Consider the following 22,308-nt stretch of genomic DNA (forward strand, 5'->3'; position numbering starts at 1 on the left):
ATATTTCATTTTTAAGAAAGGTGTGAACGGCAGTATATAGGAAATAATGAAATAAATGTAAAGCCATAAACAAACCACATAGCATCACACTTGAAAGCAAACAAAAATGGTAATCAGCACAATATCTGCACTTATTAAATTAATTAAACATTATGATGATTCGATTATGATGGATAAAAAATGTTAACCCCATTAATCACAAGAATATTCTGTGATTAACTGTGATTACTCGATAAAAAAAAAAAAACGTTTTTATAGTGGATATTTACATGGAATAAAATAATGAATGTAAGAAATGTAAAAAGCAGTTATATTTATATTAGTGGTCTCAATTAAAATAACACTGTTATCCAGGCTTAAAGTAGCTCCACACCTCCTTGGTAGAATCTGAAGAGCCCTAATATATAAAACGTGGCATTAATAACTTTAAAAGTGCACAAGAAGCTCATAAAAAAAATACTGTTTACATCCCGTAGTCCTTCTTTGTAGCTCCGGGTGCCGCCATCACTGTACTGATTATGACAGATATATATGCAGCCGCCACCAGGACGCTATGCAGACATATGTATATATGTCTGTCATTATCAGCACAATGATGGCGGAGCACAGAGCTGAAAGCTAGTGTTATGGGATGTAAACAGTGGGTTTTAATAAGGTTCTTGTGCACTTTTTAAGTTATTAATGCCACATTTTAAATGTCAGGTCTCTCCGCATTCTACCAATGATGTGTAGAGCTACTTCGAGCTGGATAACGGTGGAAAAAGGCAAATTATGCCCTGTGTCTAGTCCAGTCTAAAGGGTGTTTGGACAAACTGTTAAAATTTCTGGATCTTGAAATGCTGTGGGAGAACGGAGGTGTCCTACTCATCAAAGGTAAGTACTTTTTATCATGTTTTACTACAACAAAAGCCCATTTTACACCAGAGTTCTCCTTTAACAGTGGAGCACATTTAGCGCAGCTCATTTAAAGGAACAGCAATGTTATTTATTCTGTTTGCTATTGCTAATTATTTATTCCTAAACTCCAATGCTATTTTAATGGCTTTGGCGTGAAAATAGACTGTTGACGGGGTGAAAGGTAGCAATGAGCATTGTGATATGTCTTGTGTATGGACCTTGTATTCCTCACAGGATATTAATGCTTTCTTCCAAAGCCTGGTACAATGTTGGTTGACTTCGCTGCAGTAATTGACAAATGCTGCTGCAGTGCAACAGTGCCACCTAGTGTTTAAAAACATATATTTCACATGTGTTTCTAAACCCCCAGAACAAAGTGTTAACATTAATATAAAATAAAAAATATATTATCTGTAAGAATTAGAACATTATGATATAAAAGGCCTTTTTGGTTAATTACTGTTTAGAGGCTGTGAATGACTGATTGCTTTACAGTCTATTATAATAAAGAGCAGATTATATTTAATTGGAAATCAGATCTCAGTGGACTGTAAGAGTTATTACTGAGCTGCAGGGCTGTAATATTGATAAAAAACTTTGCTCACATTGACTATAGGGGCCTCACCAAGGCCAGTGATGATGCTGTTTGCTATAATAACAGCTAATTGCACGCCTGTGCTTCTGAAATATGTAGATTATAACACCACTGCATGCTACTAGATTAGATAAGAGCATGTATACAGTGTATATAAAGAGAATACTGTGTATATGTTAATCTACTGATATTTGTATTAGAAATTGATGGAGTAATACAGTTTGCATCATAATAATGTATCCGTAATTATATGTTTTGGTGTATTTTAATGATGCTGGTAGATTTCATGGCTAAATGTTCATTGGTATATATATATATATATATATATATATATATATATATATATATATATATATATATATATATATATATATATATATATATATATATAGGTATGTTTAAGTAAAATGAACATTGTTGTTTTATTCTAAAACTATGGCTTTCAGACCTCAAATAATGCAAAGAAAACAAGTTCATATTCCTAAAGTTCCTAAATTCCTAAAGAGTTCAGAAATCAATATTTGGTAGAATTTAATCACAGTTCTCATCTATCTTGCATCTATCTAGGCATGTTCTCCTCCACCAGTCTTATACACTGCCTTTGTATAACTTTATGCTGCTCACTTACAAAAATGTAAGCAGTTCAGCTTGGTTTGATGGCTTGTGATCTTCCATCTTCCTCTTGATTATATTCCAGAGGTTTTCAATTTGGTAAAGTTATTGTTTATATAAAGCTGACTGAAAAAATCCAGCCAAGATGTGCAAAACTGTCATCTAAACAAGAGGTGCCTAGTTTGAAGAATCTAAAATATATTTTGGTTTGTTTAACACTTTTATTGTTTATGAAATAATTCCATATGTTTTTCCTTATAGTTTGGATGACTTTAGCATTAATCTACAGTGCAGAAAATGTTAAATTTAAAGTGTGCTCAAACTATTGACTGGTACTGTATTAATGTATATATGATATACAAGACACATTATGCAATGAAACATGCATAACATTAACAAATAAAAACTGTTTAAAAACGAATTACATTTGCCACATTTGCCTTCATATTGCATATGGTTATTGCACATTATACAACTGTTAGGTCCAACTTCACAATCTGATTGGTTGAAAAGTGTTCTAACCGTGCTGATATTTGTGATAACAGCACGGCATTTTCAAACTAAATCTGTATCACTCTGTGGACGCTTTTGCCGAGTTACAGCATATACACATAAGACATTTTTGTATCATCACCTCCAGCAGCAGCGTTAGCTTAGCACAGGCTAGCGCCCAGCTAAGGGACGCTCACCCATAGCGCTGGCTCGTTTTTTTGTGGAAAAAAAAAAGGATCTCTAAAAAAGGAAATCTATCAGTTACCTCAGCCGCAGTCTGATAGCCGTAACAGTAACCAGCCAGGCTAGGCTAAGCTAAGCTAATGCTAAGTTAAAGCAAGCTACGCTAACCTAACCACAGTCCAGCAGGCGCAGCTAGCCTGCCAGCTAGCTAGCTAGCTAACCAACACCACCCAGTAAACAGGAAGAAAGGCTTACAAATGAGCAGCTTTCCCATTAAGACGACTCTGTGGAGCAGGAGAGAGAGTTTAGGCATTTTTTCACGTTCCTAACATTTATCAACCTCCTTAAATTTCACTGCTCTTCGCTAATTCCCAATTTTAATTTCAAGCTAACATTCGTGGTGTTAGCCTGTATAAACCATACTCCGTTTTGTAGCTACAGTTGGCACAGTTCCTATTAAAGCATATTCATTATCAATTTTTTAGGTTCTTTATTGTTTATTTTATTTTTTAAAAAGCTGTTGAAAACTGTTGTATGAATGCAATAGAATAATCAAGGTTGTGTGTTATCGCTAACAACACCGCTGCTGTAGGCACGAGCTGAAAGCACACTTCCTCTCGTGTTCTATTGCTTAATTAAAGCAAGCAAATAAATAAATAAATAAATAAACACCCCACAAAAAAGTTACAGTTAAAAACAGTTAAGCAGAATTGTGCTCTGAATAAAGTGGCTGATTCTGAGAGTAAGTTTCCAGTAAGTGCAGAAAAAATGGCCAAACTGGAATAATTGCTTACAGGTGCTGCTACTCAGCTTTTATTTAATGAATGAAGAAGTGGTGAGTAAGGGCAGATCAGGAGGATCAGTGGTTAGAACAGTGTGTAATAATGGGGAATATATGTATAATGATGATGAAGGCACTATACACTGACAGGCCAAAAGTTTTGGCACAACATTATGAGGCTGGTAACTGATGAACTTATCCTGTGCAACAGAGGTAACTCTTGGTCTTTCTTTCTGGAGCAGTCCTGATGAGTGCCAGCTTCATCATAATCAATTTGATGGTCTTTGCGACTGCATTTGTGGATACTTTCAAAGTAAATTTCTTGTCCCATGATTTTTAATATTATGGCATATTTTGACTTTATGATCCTGTTAACTCTGATGAGATGAACCTATCCTGTGCAACAGGGGTAAATCTTTTTTTCCTTTCCTCAAGTAGTCCTGATGAGTGCCAGTTTCATCATAAGGGTTTTGATGGTCTTTGCAACTATAAAGTAAAGTTCTTGTCCCATGACTTTATAGGGTTGGAAACTCTGACAAACTTCCCCTGTGCAACAGAGATAACTCTGTTTTTCCTTTCTGGAGCGGTCCTGATGAGAGCCAGTTTCATCATAATCATTTTGATGGTCTTTGCGACTGCATTTGAGGAAACTTAAGTAAAGTAAATTTCTTATCCCATGACTTTTGGCATGAATTTATGAGGCTGGTAACTTTGATTAACTTATCCTGTGCAACATAGGTAACTTTTGGTCTTTCTTTCTGGTGTGGTTCTGATGAGAGCCAGTTTCATCATTTTGTGAGTGTGTGTCTAGTCTCTCTGACACTTTAGCACTGTTGGCAGAAGAAAGAGTTTAAAGTTTAGACTAAAGCTGGGAAAGAGTTCCTAAGCTGGCAAGCTTCTCAACATTACGCAACACAGAGAGCACTGTCCAATGAAAATACACAGAGAAAAAGACCAGACGAGGCCCTTTAGTGAACAGTTTTTACTTAGTGGTGGATACATACAGCAGAAAACATCTTTATTATTAAATACAATGTTATACCTCTTTTTTTTACATAAGTTAGAATAGGTCTATGGGCTGTACAAAACATGCTCATTAAATTATTTGTGTATTTGTGTAGTTTGTCCTAAATGGCAAAACATGATCAAGTAAGTTTATGTTTAACTGCAACATAAAATTTACACCCGCTGACTTGCCATGAACATTAGGTACAGATCCCTCACTCAGACAAAGTCTGCTGGCTGATCCTGCTGTGTGCTGTCTGAGCTTCTAAACCAACAGACCGAAATGGCAGATATTCAACTGATCTATTGGGTGGGGTTCTGCTGGGGGTTGACAGGTGAGCAGTGACTGGTGGTGCCATGGTGGTTCTATGCAGATTTCCTTAATGCCCCTTAATGTCATGCAAACAGATATGATTCCTGACACCAATATCATTGGATGGACTAATTTTGCATAATATATCCCCTTTAATCTAATAACTTTTAATAACAATAAGCTACTAAATACTAGCTGCAGATGTTTATGCTCAGTGTGCCTAGTAGCACCATGCAATACTACGGAAAAAAAAAACAGCAACAAATTGATAGTTGTGATGGTATGAATCTTTATATAAGTGAATGTAATAACAATTGATATACAGCCCTGGAAAAAATATATTGTAAACAAAAAGGAAGATGCCATCACAAGCCATCAAACCAAGCTGAACCGCTTGAATTTTGCACCAAGATTGGCATAAAGTTCTCCAAAAGCAGTGTGTAAGACTGGTGGAGAACACGCCAAGATGCATGAAAACTGTGATTAAAAAAACAGGGTTATTCCACCAAATATTGATATCTGAACTCTTAAAACTTTATTAATATTATGAACTTGTTTTCTTTGCATTATTTGAAGTCTGAAACCTGCATCTTTTTTGTTATTTCAGCCATTTCTCATTTTCTGCAAATAAATGCTCTAAATGACAATATTTTTGTAAAACAGCAATGTTCATTTTTCTCAAATATATGCCTATAAATAGCAAATTTGAACTGTAGTGGTCTCTTAATTTGTTCCAGAGCTGTATGTTAGTGCTTACAATATTAGAATGAATTAATTTATATGTTTATTGAGAAAACTGTACAATTAAAGGAACTATTGGGAGGATTTTAACTTTACTGGAGTAATATTTTACTTTCACTATTTCTACTTTACCTCAAATGCAGGGTTTGGGTAATTTGTCCAACACTGAACACAAGATTAAACAAGACAAGAAGAGAGAGACAGAGAGGAACAGAGGTTCAGCAGAGGAAAGAAAGAGCAGATCCAGATGTTTTAGGCTCCGCCTCCTCTCTCTGTTGGTAAAACATTCCAGTGAAGACTCTGAGGGCTTTTCCTGACACAGACACACACACACACACACACACTCAGACTCAGCACAGTGGACTAGGACCGCTCCGACTCTCAGCCATGATCAGAACTCTCCAGTTCCTCGTTGTGGTTCTGCTCTGTGGCCTGGCCTGGGCCCAGCAGCAGGCCCTGATGGACTACTTAGAGAGGAGGCTGCTGGCCATTGAGGTAAGTTAGCCCTCACTTCCAGCAGGCCCTGCGCCTCCAGAAACCGGTCTGGGGTTTGGAAGAAACCTGAGGCACTCATACAGATGACTGAGGCATGTACCTCAGAATTTACATAGAATGTAACCCAGAATATGTATTATGTACCTCAGACTGTACCTTAAAATGTACCTCAAAACTAACATCAGATTTTGTGTCAGAATGTACCTCAGGATCTGTCTAAGTATGTACCTCAGAATGTATCTCAGTGACCTCAGAATGTAGTTTAAAATGTTTTTCAAAATACCACAGAATGTGCCTTATGTACCCCAGGATGTACCTCAGAATATACATCAGAAAGCTCAGAAATCATCTTATAACGTACAGTTAATTTACTTCAGAATGCAGTTCACACCATATCTCAATATTATGATTTTCCCCAAAATATGTCTTACATGCCTCAGAGTGTATCTCCGAATGTACCTCAGATAATATATCTTAAAATACCTCAGGATGTTTTGCCGCCACTGCACTGTCAACTGTGATAATATTAGCATATGGAATCTGGCCTCGCTCTAACTCCAACCTTGATATACCTGGCCTTGCTATGAGCACACTGCCTAATCTTTTACAAGTGTGGGCGTTCCTAAGCTGCTACCAGATTTAACGTTTCATGATCAATTTACACACTGCTCTCTCATGACTTTTGGCATGTCAGTGTACAAGCTGTTCATGCAAGGATTGAACTAGGCAATCAGTTTTTCAGTGATCAGTTACTATGAATCTTTATGCAGATACTATCCTGAAGGATTTGGATGATTTATCTTTGGGAGTCCTGCAGGGTTATATCATGGGGCCTATAAAACTGATGATAATTATGACAGTGATCAGTTGCTGAATTAACTGAATTCACTAATTAGTAGGGCACTTTTGCCCAGAATGTAGAATCTAATATAGAGAATATCAGAGAAGGACGTCTAGCAGCTTCTTCAGATCCTCCTTTCCTTACGATTTATAGGAGCATCTCTGAATTCTTTGCTGAGAATATGAAGAGATTTTTAGTGGCTGTTACACGGGACACTTCATACACATAACACGGACTGCTCTTTATTTCCTGCTGCTCGACTGCCCTCGTACATAGTGCCACCCCCAACCCCCCCACTCCCCTTCAGGGCTTATGAGCACACTGGAACATATTCACCACCACCCCCCCCCCCCCCCCACATCACTCCCAGGCCATTTCTTTAGCTTTATCCTCCTTCCCATCCTCCCTTCGTCTCCAGACTATCTTCCTCCGTCTCTTGGATCCAGTCTTGTGAAAAAAAAAGCCTTTGTAGCCCCGCCCCCACGCTGAGTCTGCACTTCTGCTCCAGCATAAGCAAGTCAATTCATGCGACTGGGTTTATGCGATGCTTCACTTCTAATTCTTTCCATTGACTCACAGATGAGAGCAGAAGTCGGCATAGCCAGAGGCTGAGTCCCTTAAAGCGTTACTGATGCTAAAGCTAAAGCCTTGATCAAGATCCAGAAACTCTGTAGGACGGACCCGGTGTGGTTTACTCTAAGTTCTGCAGAACTCTTCATAAGCACTGTAAACTCAGCAACAGTTCAAGTGTCAAATGAATTAAAGAGTTTGGAGCTAAAGGAACACTACAGATGTTAATACTCAGAAATATTGAACACATCAACTGATACACACACTGACATGTGTGTGGGACATGTTTTATGGAAGATAAAGAGTGCAGGACTGACCTGTGGGATGTACTAGTGTTATATGCAGTGTGGACAGTGTGCCAAGTCCTGCTGGAAAATGAAATCTGCATCTCCATAAAAGTTGTCAACAGAGGAAAGCATGAAGATTTTGACTTTGGACTTGATAATAGAACACAGTGGATAAACACCAGCAGATGACATGTCTCTCCAAACCATCACTAATTGGTGGAAACTTCACACTAGATCTCAAGCAGCTTGGACTGTGTGTCTCTCTCCACTCTTCCTCCAGACTCTGATCCCTTGATTCACAAATGAAATGTAAAATTTACTGATGATCAGTGATGGTTTGGAGAGACATGTCATCTGCTGGTGTTGATCCACTGTGTTATATTATCAAGTCTAAAGTCAGTGCAGTTTTGTTTTCCCACAAAATCTTACAGCACTTCATGCTTCCCTCTGCTGACAACTTTTATGGAAATGCAGATTTCATTTTCGAGCAGGACTTGGTACACTGCCCACACTGCCAAAAGTATCAGTTGCTTTTAAATGATTCCAATTTTCTGAGACACTAAATTTTGGGTTTTCATTGGCTGTGAGCCATAATCATCAACAATAAAATAAATAAACGGTTGAAATGGATCACTCTTGTGTGTAATACATCTATACAATATATACGTTTCACATTTTAAACTAAATTACTGAAATAAAGTAACTTTTCATTGATGACAATTCTAGCCAGATGTGTGAACAGTGAGGGTAACACTTGATGATCAATTTACACACTGTGGTCCAATGACTTTTGGCAGCCAGTGTACAAGTTTTTTTTTCTGCAGGGTTAAACTAGGCACCTTAATCCCCTGAACCCTAGCTTTATTAATTAGTTATTATGAATCTTTATGCAGAAACTATTGTGAATGATTTGGTTACAAATCCTTTGATTTAGCATTTCTTGGGGGTCCTGCAGGGTTCTATCATAGGGCCTATAAAACTGATGATAATTATAACAGAAATTAGTTGCTGAATTCACTGAATTCATTAATCAGTAATCTAAAAACTAATCACTTTTTAATGGACTCCGCTGTTCAAGGCTAATATAGAGACACAGTTTGTAGAAAACAGATCAGAGAAGGATGTCCAGCAGCAGCAGCTTCTTCAGTTCCTCCCGTTTTTCTGATATCTAAGAATTAGAAAAACACATCTCAGAATTATTTGCTGAGAATATGAAGGGATTTAAGAACAGAGGTATTACGGAAAAACCGCTGAAGAATCTGCTTCTGGTTGTGTGAATTTGGTATTGTGAGGGTACAAAAAGCACGACTTGCACAGCTTAAAACGCAAAAGGCATGTACTAATTCTCTTAATTAATCATGGGTGTGTTTTGGGCATAGTGTTAAATAAACCAATCAGTGAGTCAATCGTCATTCCCTTTAAGTGCCAGGTGTGCTCTGACTATGCCAGCAGCTCATTTAAGGGAACAAATGTTTATTGTTGAGGTAAAAGCTGGGTTTTTATCTCCACACCACACCCATAAAATATATTCCTTAATATATCCCTAAACTCAGACATTATTTTAATGGTGCAAGGCATGAAAATAGACTGTTGACAGAGTGTAAGATAGCAAAATGCATCACAACGTATCTTGCACAGGGTGTACAACAGGTTCAAGTGTTTTCCTTTGTTAAATGTGATCTGAATAATAATTTTGAGAGTGTTTCTAGAGCTGCTTATCAAATGGGACAGTCTATAGAGTTACTCAGAATGGTAGAATAAATAAAACACATCCAGAGTTTCTCTTTAGTTCTGCAGATGGAATGGTTCTATTTATAATAAAGAGGTCAAGAGGTCAGCAGAGACTTGTTAGACTGGTTGGAGCTGAGAGAATTTGACAATTGTGAAGAGCAAAAGAGAATCTCAAAATAGGAGGATCTGCAATTACAGATGAACTACATCAGGTTTGGAAGACCCTTTCTGTCAGCCAAGAACAGAAAGCAGAAGCTGCAGTGGGCACAGACTCTCCAACACTGGACAGGTAAAGGGTGAAAAAAACAAAACATGATCTGGTCTGAAGGATCTGGATTTCCGGATGGTCAGAATTTGGCTCCAAAAGCGAGAATCCATGCTGTGGAGCATTAAGATTGTTTAGATTGAGAGGAATTAGTACCTAGTAATGTTTCCGTCAAATTGCTCGATGAGAGTATTTCATTGGGAGTTAAAACTCATTTGTCGTTTGTTTATGTTCCTCCTCCAGGACCGAATCTCCCTGTGGCACGAGCAAACGAGCCGCTACGCCTCGGAGCTCCGTGAGCTGAAGCAGCAGATGGTGGCTCAGCTGGAGGGCCTGGACAAGAACAAGGAAGCGCTGCGGAGCGAGCTGGACTCGGTTGGCGCGAGAGTGGACCGGGTGGAGCGCGAGATGGACTACCTCGAGACGCAGAACTCTGCCCAGCCCTGCGTGGATGTGGACGATAAGCTGGTGGAGCAGCAGGTGACTGTGGTGAAGGAAAGGAACAAGGCCAAGTACGCCAAGCTGACGGGTAAAGAACCAGGACTCACCAGCACACTGCGCTTCAGAGTTATTAGGGACAGATATTATATATATTTATGCAGTAAGAAATGCTATGTGAAGGGGTTGTTACAGTAAGTTTCACACTTAGACACATACCAATCAGTTTGAAATATCCTTTTCCTTGCATTAATAGTGATAAAAACATTAATAAGAAAAGAATAGTGGTGGGGATAATACATGTTTGTTTTTTGTTTACAGGCTAACAAGCTTTAAATGTGCTTTACTTTTTTCATTTTTTAGAAGAAATAAGTGTGTAAATTAATCCAGGGGTCATCAGGACAATTAAGTATTTGAAGCTACTCAACATCAGTGTGAATTGTGCATTTAAAGCTATGCTACCAGTAGCAGCGCCTTATAAAATCTGGACAATGTATAATCTAACTGTAACAATACAGCAATAATAAGCAGCAGGTTATAAATGTAACTAACTGATGGTAATCACAGCAGCCCTGTAACAGATCATGCTCCTTTCCTTCCGAGCTTCTTAAACTTTTTCTGCAAAATATCAATTTAATTTCAGGGCAAGAAAACTATTTACAGGGTGATACATGCCTTTAATGAAACAGGTACAGGTCTAGATTGTGTTTGTTGGCAACCATTTGCTGTATAATATTTTGCTACAGAATGTATTGTGTGGTATGTGATTAAATTGTAAAATGTGAAAAGATTATACCCTATGTTGGTAAAGATTTAAGCTGATTACTCATTGTAAAAATCTTAACAAGCATGAGCCAAATGCTGCCACTGTAAATAAATGTACAATAACCACGCTGGAAGAACTGACCAATTGTGCTAATTTGCCCACCTTAGCATTACGTAGGATGGGGGATTTCGGTTCCCATGTGCACCAATTTATTTTACTCCAAAATATGCTTTATATGTGCAAAAATATCAGAATAATTCATGCATTTTTTTCCGCACAGGAATTTATGTTTGTTTTCTGTATTAATTAAACTGTAAATCATGATAATACATGTTCCACTCAGGTCACTAAGGGCTACTGGCCTCTCTGGAAAACAGCAGAGGTTGCTGGATGCTAATTTTATATAAATACCCCAGTTAGTATTCTATACTAAAACACTGCTGGAGGACGAGAAGACTATCATCATCATCAGCAGCAGCAGCAGGGCACAACTCTACCATCTTGACCTGCTGGCATACCTCCTAGATACCGACTACAGCTACACATCAAAAAATGTCATTAAGCATAACATGGTGTGCTGTAATTGATTTTATTTTAATTTCTTGGGTAATTAAACCGGAGGGCTGGTAGCAATACTTTTATAATCAGGAGGAACATTCGGAACATGCTGTTGGATCAAGTGCATGCCAATGGGCCTGCCGCTATAAAGTGCAGAATAAACACTTTAATTGAACGTCGGAAAGGCGGACACAAACACGCTAATTAAATCTGAGGCGTGGAGACATTACAAAAACGATTACACGTAAATATTCGGTGACTAATTGCTCGCAAGGTAATGAGAAATCCCCAGGTGAGGCATTAGTTTTCAGCGCTAACGTGATGAGCGTCTGTTCTTTGTGCTTTTGGTATTTACTGTATTCCTAAATACACAGCCATGCCACAAGTCTAGTACTGGGTATTGGGTCCCATGACTTTTGCCATGTCCCATCTATAGAATGTAAAAACCACTACTGACCAGCGTGCAGGATATGCATGTTTGTCCTCCTGCATTGAATGGATTGAATTGTTGATTCGTTTCATCTGTTTTTATCTTTTATCAATTTTATCTTCATTACCACCCACTGCACTGCCCACTGTGGGTGGTAATATCATTAGCCATCTATGACCTTTTTCTGGTACACATGTGACACCCTGTGGTAAAATTGGGAAACGTGAAAAGATGTTAGGACTCCTGTGGATCACAGTGAGAGCGAGCTATTATTCACAAACTGAGGTAACACTGCCTACCAAAATGACTCCAAAAGGGCATGGACAATGCATCCAAGAGGTCACAAATAACCTAAAACAACATCTAAAGATCTGCAGACTTCACTTGCCTTAAATTAATTTAATCAATAATAGAAAACAGAGTCTTCCATTCGCCAAGAAACATCTTGATGATCCCCAGGACTTTGGGGAAATATTCTGTGGACTGACAAGTCCAAAGTGGCTCTTTTTGGAAGGTGTGAATCCTGTTACATCAGACGTAAAACTAACACATAATTTCAGAAAAAGAACATCATACTGAATGTAAAACATGGTGGTGGTAGTGTGATGGCCTGGGGCTGTTTTGCAGCTTTAGGGTCTGGACAACTTGCTGTAATTGATGGAACCAGGAATTCTGCTGTTTACCAGACAATCCTGAAGGAGAATATCTGGTCATCTGTTTGTGACCTCAAGCTAAGGTGTAATTGGATTCTGCAGCAGGACAATGATCCAAAGCACACAAACAAGTCCACCTCTGAAATGCATGATCTTAAACAGGCCGCTCATGCCCAGCAACCCTCCGAAGATGCAGAATTAAAACAATTCTGCTAAGAAGAGTTGGCCAAACAAACTGCTTGATTGCAGTTGTTGCTGCCAAGGGTTCCACATCCAAGTTATTAGGTTTAGAGGGAATATACTTTTTCCCTTAATAAATGAAATGATCATTTAAAAACTGGTTTTTATATTTACTCACACTGTATATTTCACTGCATGACCATTCAATTCATGTCCCTAAAGCATCTCCAATCTGTATGATCTCCACAGACTGCAGTGACATGATTGCCAGCATCAAAGGCATGAAGATCCTCAAGCGGGTGGGCGGCACTAAGGGAATGTGGACCAAAGACATGGGCAGCTCCTCTTCAGGGAAGCTCTACATCTTCAACAGCACCGGAGAGAACACGCTGTACGAATTCAGCTCAGTCCGAGACTTCACCTCGTCCCAGGGCACCTCAGGGGCTACGACTGTCCAGCTGCCATCGGCCTGGGGGGGCATGGGCCACGCCGTGTACAACAACCACCTGTACTACATGAAAGACGGTGAGGACAGACAGCTCATGAAGTTCGACCTGCAGAAAAGTATGGTGGTGGACAGCGCGGTGTTCCCGGCTAAAGACCCGCTGCCCGTCTACACCCTGAACCCGGACACGTACGTCGACCTGGCTGCAGACGAAGAAGGTCTGTGGGCGATTTACGCAACCAAAGAAACCGAGAACCACATCTCTCTAGCTAAGGTGGACCCCAAAACGCTGGCCATCGAGCAGATGTGGGACACCCCGTGCCTGAGAGAAAACGCAGAGGCGGCATTCGTGGTCTGCGGGACCGTCTACGTGGTGTACAACTCCAAGCTCCCCAGCCGTTCTCGTATCCAGTGTGTATTCGATGTGAGCGACATGGTGACCAACGATGATGCTCCCGCTGTGTTTTTCCCCAAACGCTACGGAACACACTCGAGCCTGAAGTACAGTCCACTGGAGCAGCTGCTGTACGCCTGGGACGACGGATATCAGATTCTTTACAAGCTGCAGATGAAGAAGAAACTGGAGGTGTAGGAAATATTAAACAGAAAGTATGGCACGCTGCCAAATAAAGAAAATAAATATAAAAAAAGAAATTTTCCAATACAGCCAATACATATACCATATTTTTCGCATTATAAGGTAATGGTATACATTTTACCAGTCAGGTTGTAAGGAACAGTGAAGCCACTCCAATGAAGTGCAGCGTTATAAAAGAGTTTCAGTTTAGTTCTCCAGCAGGATTAGCATTAGCCGCTAACCACTCAAAGCACTAGATCTTTGGCAGCCCAGAGGTGAGTATGTTGGAGTGTAGTTTGCTGCTAACCCCAGATAGCACTGCTGGAGCAGCATTAGCATTACCCACTCTCCACACTTTTGCTGTTCAGAGGTGAGAATATCAGACTGTAGTCTGCGCATTTATCGTGATAAAACAAGCTTTGTAGGTAACAAACCGCTAGCTAATATCAAACTGGCTTACCGGAGCACTCAGGGTTCCTCAGTGTTGCGCTGTCTGGTGGCATTAGTTGCTAACCGCTAGCAGAAATCTGTAAAGCTGTGAAGCTTACTGTAAAGAAACCAAAGTGCTTTACTCACCCAAATAAACAGTTTTCAGGAGAGAAATCTGTGTAGATTAACATCCAGCGCTCATTTCACATATCTGACTCGTCTGAAATATATATTTTTAAGAATTACAGTTTTGTTTACTTAGCTTAGCTTTACTTGCTGAATTAAGAAGGAAAACATGGTGACACCCCTGTTCCTACTACTAGTTAATTACTGCTAGTGTCACATCAAATGCACCTTATAGTGCGAAAAATACGGTACACAGTACAACTGGATCTAATAACTGATACTTTAACTTTGATATATTTGCTGAAATATGTCTTTATAATGGGGCAAAACTTTGCTGTGTTAAGCAAACTTGAGTACAGTATAGTAGGGTTAGGGAATTATTTTAAAATGAATAAAAAAAAAAACTAAACTGTAATTTAGATCCAAATCAAACCAAGTAATTGTGTATTATTAATAACTGACAGAACCTTGTTGGTTATTTAATTTTTCATGTCTGTGTTCATGTAGTCTACAGTCCCAGCATACTGATGTGAGTGTAGCAGCATGAAAGCACTCCAACTCCCAACTTTGCAACTCCAGCAGCTAATACTAAAGAAAATACATAAAAAAAAGTTATCAAGGTAAAATTCGATTGTGATACTGATCATACAGATTGGAGAAAAAAAAAACAAATTTGATGGAACCACACTGTATCGAAAACATTTACAATAATGTTTATATTTCATGTATTTTACTGTGAATTAATTCCGATGCCAGTATTTGAACTGGACCAAAATTAAAACAGTATACCTCCCTCATTTCCACTCTCTATATCAAAAATTGTCATCTGAAACAGCCGCACATTTTCCTCCAACTATAGCTTATAACATGGTGTTTTGCCAAAAATGTATATCGTAAATTTTGCAAAACCCATGTTTCTCCAACCTGGCAGCTTTAAAGAGGATGAATAAATCCTTCTTATCTTTTATCGGAGGAAAAAAGTGTTATTCCTAGTAATTTTGGGCCACTCCTCATCAAATAGTGGTACGATCAATCTAAAGAGCAACCGCTAGATTCACATTACTGAAACCATTATTGATACAAGGATTTTGTCTGAAAGTAATTATATATATATTTTGCTAAATACAGACACTGCCCATGAACACCTGCTGTAGTAACTTGCAAGCTAATCAAACTGTACTACTTATGAATCAATCGTCACTGTCTTGCATAAATATTTGTATCTCCAAAATGTAAACTTTACAGGAACAGAAAAGTAAATGTAAAAAGATCATTTTACATTGTTTAATTTTGAAGCTTTTCTATTGGTCCATTCATCATGAAATTTACTAGATTCACATTATACTAAAAACAAACCAAAAAAAGATATGGAGATACAAGGGTTTTGCCTGACAGTGACAAAAAAAAAACCAAACAAATAAAATGTACTACCTAAACAGTTATTTGCAAAAGTTTCTTGCGTCTGTATTTGAAATATCTTCATTTATTATGTGTAACACTTTTTTTTCTAGCTGTTTATTAAAGTTATAAACCTGGGAGAATTACAGTTATGTGTTCATCAGTTTTTGTCATTGTAATGATTTTTTGATATTCATTTAGACATGAGTTATGGCACCAACAATAAACACAAACTTGTCACAATACTAAAAAAAATAAAATAATTAAAAACAATTAATAAACGATTGTATGTTAGAACCAACAACTTTAATCACACATCTGAAATACAAGGGGTGCTCTGAAACAAATAACGTCATAACTTTACATTACAAATACAAATTCTCAATATAAAAGTGAAAAGGTTCTTGTTGCCACTTGGAAAAATGGAAGTACATTAGGTCTTTGATTTAAAAACTCACTAGGGTTTCTAAAGCAAGGTGTTTTCCTGCCAAAGCAACTAACAAAACACATGATATAATATTATCTGATGAATAAACAACACAGAAAAATCAGAAAAAGTGTGAAGCACGGAAAATGCAAATCAAAAAAAAAAAAAAACAGTGTAGTATTTCTTACATTTCCTTTTACTTACTTTTATTTTAATTGCAGACAGCATGAACTCAAGATATTTCCAAGATGTTTTGTCTGCTCAACTTTATTTAATTTTTGATTAAACATCAATTCCCGCAGTTTAGACCTGCAACACGTTTCAAAATGCTCTTTTATTTTTTAAACATGTGATTAGGATCATAATTTGGTACACATCATCTATGATGAGGCTTTAGGGGCAAAGATGAACAGCAGATCTCCAGTTTGTAACAAATGCGTGAGAAAAATATGGAAATGTTTAAAAACAATGTTTCTCAAAGAACGACTGGAAGCAATTTTCATATCTCTCCTACAGCAAAAAATATCTTTAAACAATTTGTGATATTAAAACAGAAGTCTTATATTAACCATGTCCAGAAGCAGCATTGACTTCTGAAGGCACCTGCGATGGACTAATATAGTGTATTGTTGTTGAACGAATCAGTATTCCAGATCTTTCTTGAAAAAAAAAGAAATGGTCGCAAAGAGGACCATTCTCTGTTTTGAAGTGTAACCCTTCCACTCGAAACAGAGTTACAAAGGGAAAGGGGTGAAATCTTCTCCCTACGAATTTGGGACAAGCCTATAAAAAACAGATATAGATACAGCTATAGCAGTGGAGTGATAAAGTTCAGCAACCTAGCTGCTGCTGATTAGCTAATTAACTCTAGAGCATCACATGTCTTCAGAAAAGGGTCAGGTGGTGCTGTAATTAATTATTACTGTGCATTCCTTAATTCCTTTGTGATGCAGAGCTGAAATGAGCTTTTATTAACTTTTATTTTTCCATTCCACCTTAAATGCTGCAGGCCTTTTTATTGCATCATTTAAAACAGCACTAGGTAGGATTTCCTTGATTTTTGATCTTTTTAAAGGAGTACTATTACAGCTTGAAACTCACTGCAGCGCTGCATTGAGGTGTAATAGGAGGAATAGCAGTGTCTCTCGTGTCTGTGCCGGAGCTCCTCTGAGCTCAAACCAGACTCTGTAAGGAGGCGGCCGCAACCAACGCTCGCGAGAACTGCGACCTGCTTTCCGACCTTTAGTTCTAACAGTTCTACAAGGACTACTGGTTAATTCTTTAAAAACATACAGACACTCTGGCAGAAGCTGGAAAGAGACCGAATATGTCTGTGAAAGCCAGAAAACGAGAAAGAGAAACTAATCCGCCTGAAACATTTATTACACTCTACAACTGTAGGGGGAGCCCACAAGCACAAAATCTCAATCCTACCTAGTGGAGCTTTAAGGTGGAACGGGGAAGTTAGCTACTGAGACACTACTGCTAGCTACTGAGACAAAATATTAGCAATTGTTTATGCTTGTTACAAAAAAAACCTCTTAAAACTACACATTATTCTATGGTAATATAGTGATTATTGTAACTTTTATCAAGGAAAATTCTCAAATGTGTTTTTTTTTTGCTTGTGCCATCTTACCAGTGATTCTCATAGCCCTCTGTTTTGCGTGTGCCTCTGAAAAATCTCAGTTTGAAGGGTCATGCAGCCGTAACACTCCCCCTAACCCTCCAGCCTAACAAGAATCAGGACACCCTACCCCTAGGTGATCACAAGCAAAACAGAGGGGTAGGGCTAAGTGGTAGGGACGAGGAGTAAAATGGCATTGGGCCTTCCTGTCCTAATGTTTTTTTTGTAATGTGTTGCAGGTCTGAAATGCAGAAATTGATGTATATTAATAAACTGAATTAATTTGAGCAGATAAAACCTGAAATATCATGCACTCATAAAGTCTGCAATAAAAAAAACCACAAAGTAAATGTAAGCAACACTGTGTTGTTTTAACTCTTTGTTAAATTTTCATGATTGTAGAGCAGTATTCCCAGAGCTCTAAAGGCCCAGGCTGGAACTAGAGCAGCATTTGGAGAGAAAGAGAGAGAGATTTTTAAACGAGGATAATGCTACAGAGCTGCTGTCACTGAAATATGTGAGGCGTATGTGTTTACTGTGTATTTTCCCATAAATTCACAGCCATGGACGTGTTTACTGCAGCTCCTGATTGTGGCTTTAGGCCGTGGACAATAAAGCTACCAAACGTTCTGTCAGATGGAACAGTCTAGAACAGAGCTGAGAAAAACCTCTGATTACTATGTGGTGAAATTATAATCGTCCCTGCCAGTGTCAGTTTACTTCATTATGTAGAACTACAGAGGACGAAGTGACGGAGAACTGTTGTCTGTCCCGAACAGGACGGCCAGCGGCTGCCTTCACAACATGTGATCTTCATTATACAGAATTATATAGAGGGTTCAAACCAATGACTGTATATAAGCATGAACAGCATAATGTGTCTCAGGTCTAGCGCTTCTGTTGACTGTATGATCTCTGTATTATTGATACACTGCAAAATATCCATTAGCAAAAACTAGATATACAGCTCTGGAAAAAATTAAGCGACCACCTCAGTTTTTGAATCAGTTTTTCTGATTTTGCTATTTATAGACATGTTTTTTGTGTAAAATGTATGTTGTTGTTTTATTCTATAAACTACTGAAAACATTTCTCCCAAATTCCAAATAAAAATATTGTCATTTAAAGCATTTATTTGCAGGAAATGAGAAATGGCTGAAATAACAAAAAACAGGCAGAGCTTTCAGACCTTAAATAAAAGAAAAGATTCATAAAGTTTTAAGAGTTCAGAAATCAATATTTGGTGGAATAACCCTGGTTTTTCTGGAATGATCTCCTCCACCAGTCTTACACACTGCTTTTGGATAATTTATGCCACTCCTGGTGCAACAATTTAAGCAGTTCAGCTTGGTTTGATGTCTTGTGACCATGCATCTTCCTCTTGATTATATTCCAGAGGTTTTCAATTTGGTTAAATCAAAGAAACTCAATTTTTTTTAAGTGGTCTCTTTTTTGTCAGAGCTGTATATGCTTATATTAAGTAAAAAAATATCTATTTTATATTTTTTAATTTATAAACTAAAACTTGAAAAGTTACTTTATTTCTCATATTTCTAATAGAGCTCATATGTTATATAGATGTATTTTTAAGCGTTTATTTATTTTTATTGTCTCAGAAAATTTTTATATTATATAAGACCAATTGATATTTTTGGCATCTTAGAGCACTTCATGCTTCCCTCTGCTGACAACTTTTATGGAGATGTGGATTTCATTTTCCAGCAGGACTGCCAGTACCAATTGGTCTTATATAATATTCAGATTTTTTGAGATACTGATTTTTTGGTTTTCATAAATAAAATAAATAAATAAACGCATACATCTATTTAATACATCTATATAACATATAAGTTTCACTTTTTTAACTGAATTACTGAAATAAAGAAACTTTTTAAATATTATTTTAATTTTTTGAGATACACCTGTACATATGTAAGCTCCTTCGTTATTTAAATGGCGCAAAGACAATGTGTGAAAATACACTGTTTGCTGGGTGTAAAATAAGTAATGGGCATCGTGATACGCCTTGAACAGGGTGCTAAATAGAATCTGTATATTGTTTTCTACTTTTAATCGTCACAAATGAATACTGACTCTCTCTGCAGCAGTTTGGTTCCAGTTTAAACTGGAGTGTAGTAGCTTTGGTTTATTTCATCTTCTGTAGAAAAGAAGAGAATGAAACCATGGCACCCATGTTTTTCTACAGTCATTGATTCAGACACATATGCAGCAGCTGGCTGTGTAAGGATTGGCTCTGTTAGCCAATTAAATTGGAAATTGTATATTATAAAACTGATCTAATATACAGTAGCAGTCAAAGGTTTGGACACACCTTCTCATTATTTTTTTTGCTTTTTTTCCCTACATTGCAAATAAAGACTGGAGTCATCCAGACTATGAAGGAACACATAAGGAATAATTTAGTATCTTAAAAGTGTTAAACAAACCAAAATACTCAAAATGTAAAAAAATTAGCTCTTATTTGGGGTTCTGGTAACTCTGATGAACATATCTTGTACAACAGAGATAACATTTGGTCTTCCTATCCTGTAGCAGTCCTGATGAATGCCAGTTTCTTCATAACAGTTTTGATGGTCTTTGCGACTGCACTTGAGGATAATTTTCAAGGTCCTTAAAAGGTTTCAGGTTGACTGACCTTCAATTTTTAAAGTATTTGTTTTCTTTACTTAGTTGAGTAACTCTTGCCATATTATGGATTAGATCATTAATCAAATAGAGCTATTCACTTTATACCAACTCTACCTCTTCACAACTTTACAACTGATACAAAATTAAGTAATTAACTCTTAACAGGTTCAGCACAGCTGTTAACTGAAAAAAAAATCCAGGTGACTCTACCTCATGAAAGTGAGAAAATCCAGCCAAGATGTGCAAAACTGCCATCTAAATTAGATACTAAATAATTTAATATGTTTTTCTTCATAGTTTGGATTACTTTTTAATTACTCTATTTTGGCAATATTAATCTACAAAAAGCAAAAAACGTTTGACTGGTACGGCAAATGTTAAAAATAAAAAATAATGACTTACAAAATAACTAGCAGCCATTGTGAGTATTAAACAAATCAAAAGGTTCCTTGCTTGACCAGGTTATTTAATACCTAATTAAACTCATGATAAATACAGAACAGTCATGTCAACAGAAATATATCAAAAATAATCTACTTCTAATTGTATCGTCATTGGGGTTTACATAATTTACACAAGCCTGGAGTGTTTCATAACCAGCAATACTGGAAATGGTGGAAAATGGGAAAATTAGGACAAACAGAGAAAACTTTTTTTTATCATTTAAGAGGAAAAATATATAACTTTTTAACTTATGCTTATATCAAAATATTAAAGAATATTCAGATTTTTGAGAATTGTGAGGAAATTTCACAAGAAAGCTACATTATTCTGAAAGGCTTTTAAACACAGTAAATCAATATAATTCAGATTATTGTTTATTTGTAAACAGCCATTCAGGAACTATTTAAGCAATATAGTTTTTCATCTCTTGGCATTTAGCTTTAAACCCTGCTGGGTGGCAAACAGGATCACAACAGCGCAGAAGATGGTTCCTGAATTAGTTCAAACTAACTTGAATGTGCATCTCAGAGTATATTCAATATATACTGTCCTCTATAAGCCAGTCTATAAACAAATAAACAAACAAACAAAAACATAGAAATTCCTAAACCAATCAGAAGAAAACACTGTTTTTTTATGATCTATATCTTTACACTACCATGGCAAACATAAGTAACACTGTAATTTAATACATAAATATTTTTATTATTAATTGCCTTTTTAGAGCAATGAAATCCATGGTTATTAGCATAACCCTCTGGACTTGCTCATGAATATGACAAATGGGGAAGGAATTGACATAAATAAAAAATAAATACATCAATAATGAAATAAATATATAAATAATCCCCCCCTCCCATTAGAAGCTTGTCTAGGCTCAAACACACAATAGGATTTGACTCCGCCTTCTGTCCGTCTGTACCTTATGCCAGTGTCCACACAGACAGACGTTGTGCCAGGTCGTCTCAGGATGTGTGAATCTTACCACAGCTCCTGGTAGATCTTTTTGGCTTTTGAGAAGCCTTAGAGAGAGGCGTGTGCTTCAGGCCCCGCCCCCTACGGGCTGGAGGGGAGTCGAGGGGACGGACAGGACCCCTGACTGTCGAAACTTGCTGTGCGGGTCTTCCACTGGCAGACGGCCAATCAGAAACAGAATGAGAGAGAGAGAGAGAGCACATGTGAGAAAGAGAGAGAGATTAATATGCAGAGCCATCATTAACGGCCATATAAGCAATCAAACAATGAACAATTTTTTTTTTTTACAATTAAAAAATCAATCAGAGCTTTTTACTCTAAGCTTTTTTTTTTGAACATGTCCACAGATAGAAATTGGACAGCACTGTGTGTACAACT

The 22,308-nt window shown here is 37.5% G+C and overlaps 2 protein-coding genes across 2 annotated transcripts in view; one reads left to right on the forward strand and one right to left on the reverse strand.

Moving 5' to 3' along the window:
• The first annotated feature begins 5,890 nt into the window (after nt 1-5,890).
• On the forward strand, nt 5,891-15,956 carry olfml3b (olfactomedin-like 3b). The gene is made up of 3 exons (XM_022682665.2): nt 5,891-6,114; nt 10,052-10,337; nt 13,083-15,956. Exons 1-3 carry the CDS (start codon nt 6,007-6,009, stop codon nt 13,868-13,870), a joined length of 1,182 nt encoding a protein of 393 aa, XP_022538386.2. The 5' UTR covers nt 5,891-6,006; the 3' UTR covers nt 13,871-15,956.
• A 136-nt stretch (nt 15,957-16,092) lies between these two features.
• The window catches only part of syt6b (synaptotagmin VIb), a 64,163-nt gene continuing 57,947 nt past the window's right edge, over nt 16,093-22,308 (reverse strand). Inside the window, exon 7 of the mRNA XM_015601696.3 lies at nt 16,093-22,083. Coding sequence (XP_015457182.2) covers nt 22,012-22,083 — 72 coding nt within the window. The 3' untranslated portion in view covers nt 16,093-22,011. The remainder of the gene's footprint in view (nt 22,084-22,308) is intronic.

Source organism: Astyanax mexicanus, chromosome 24 (genome assembly GCF_023375975.1).
Source record: "Astyanax mexicanus isolate ESR-SI-001 chromosome 24, AstMex3_surface, whole genome shotgun sequence".
Lineage (NCBI taxonomy): Eukaryota > Metazoa > Chordata > Actinopteri > Characiformes > Acestrorhamphidae > Astyanax > Astyanax mexicanus.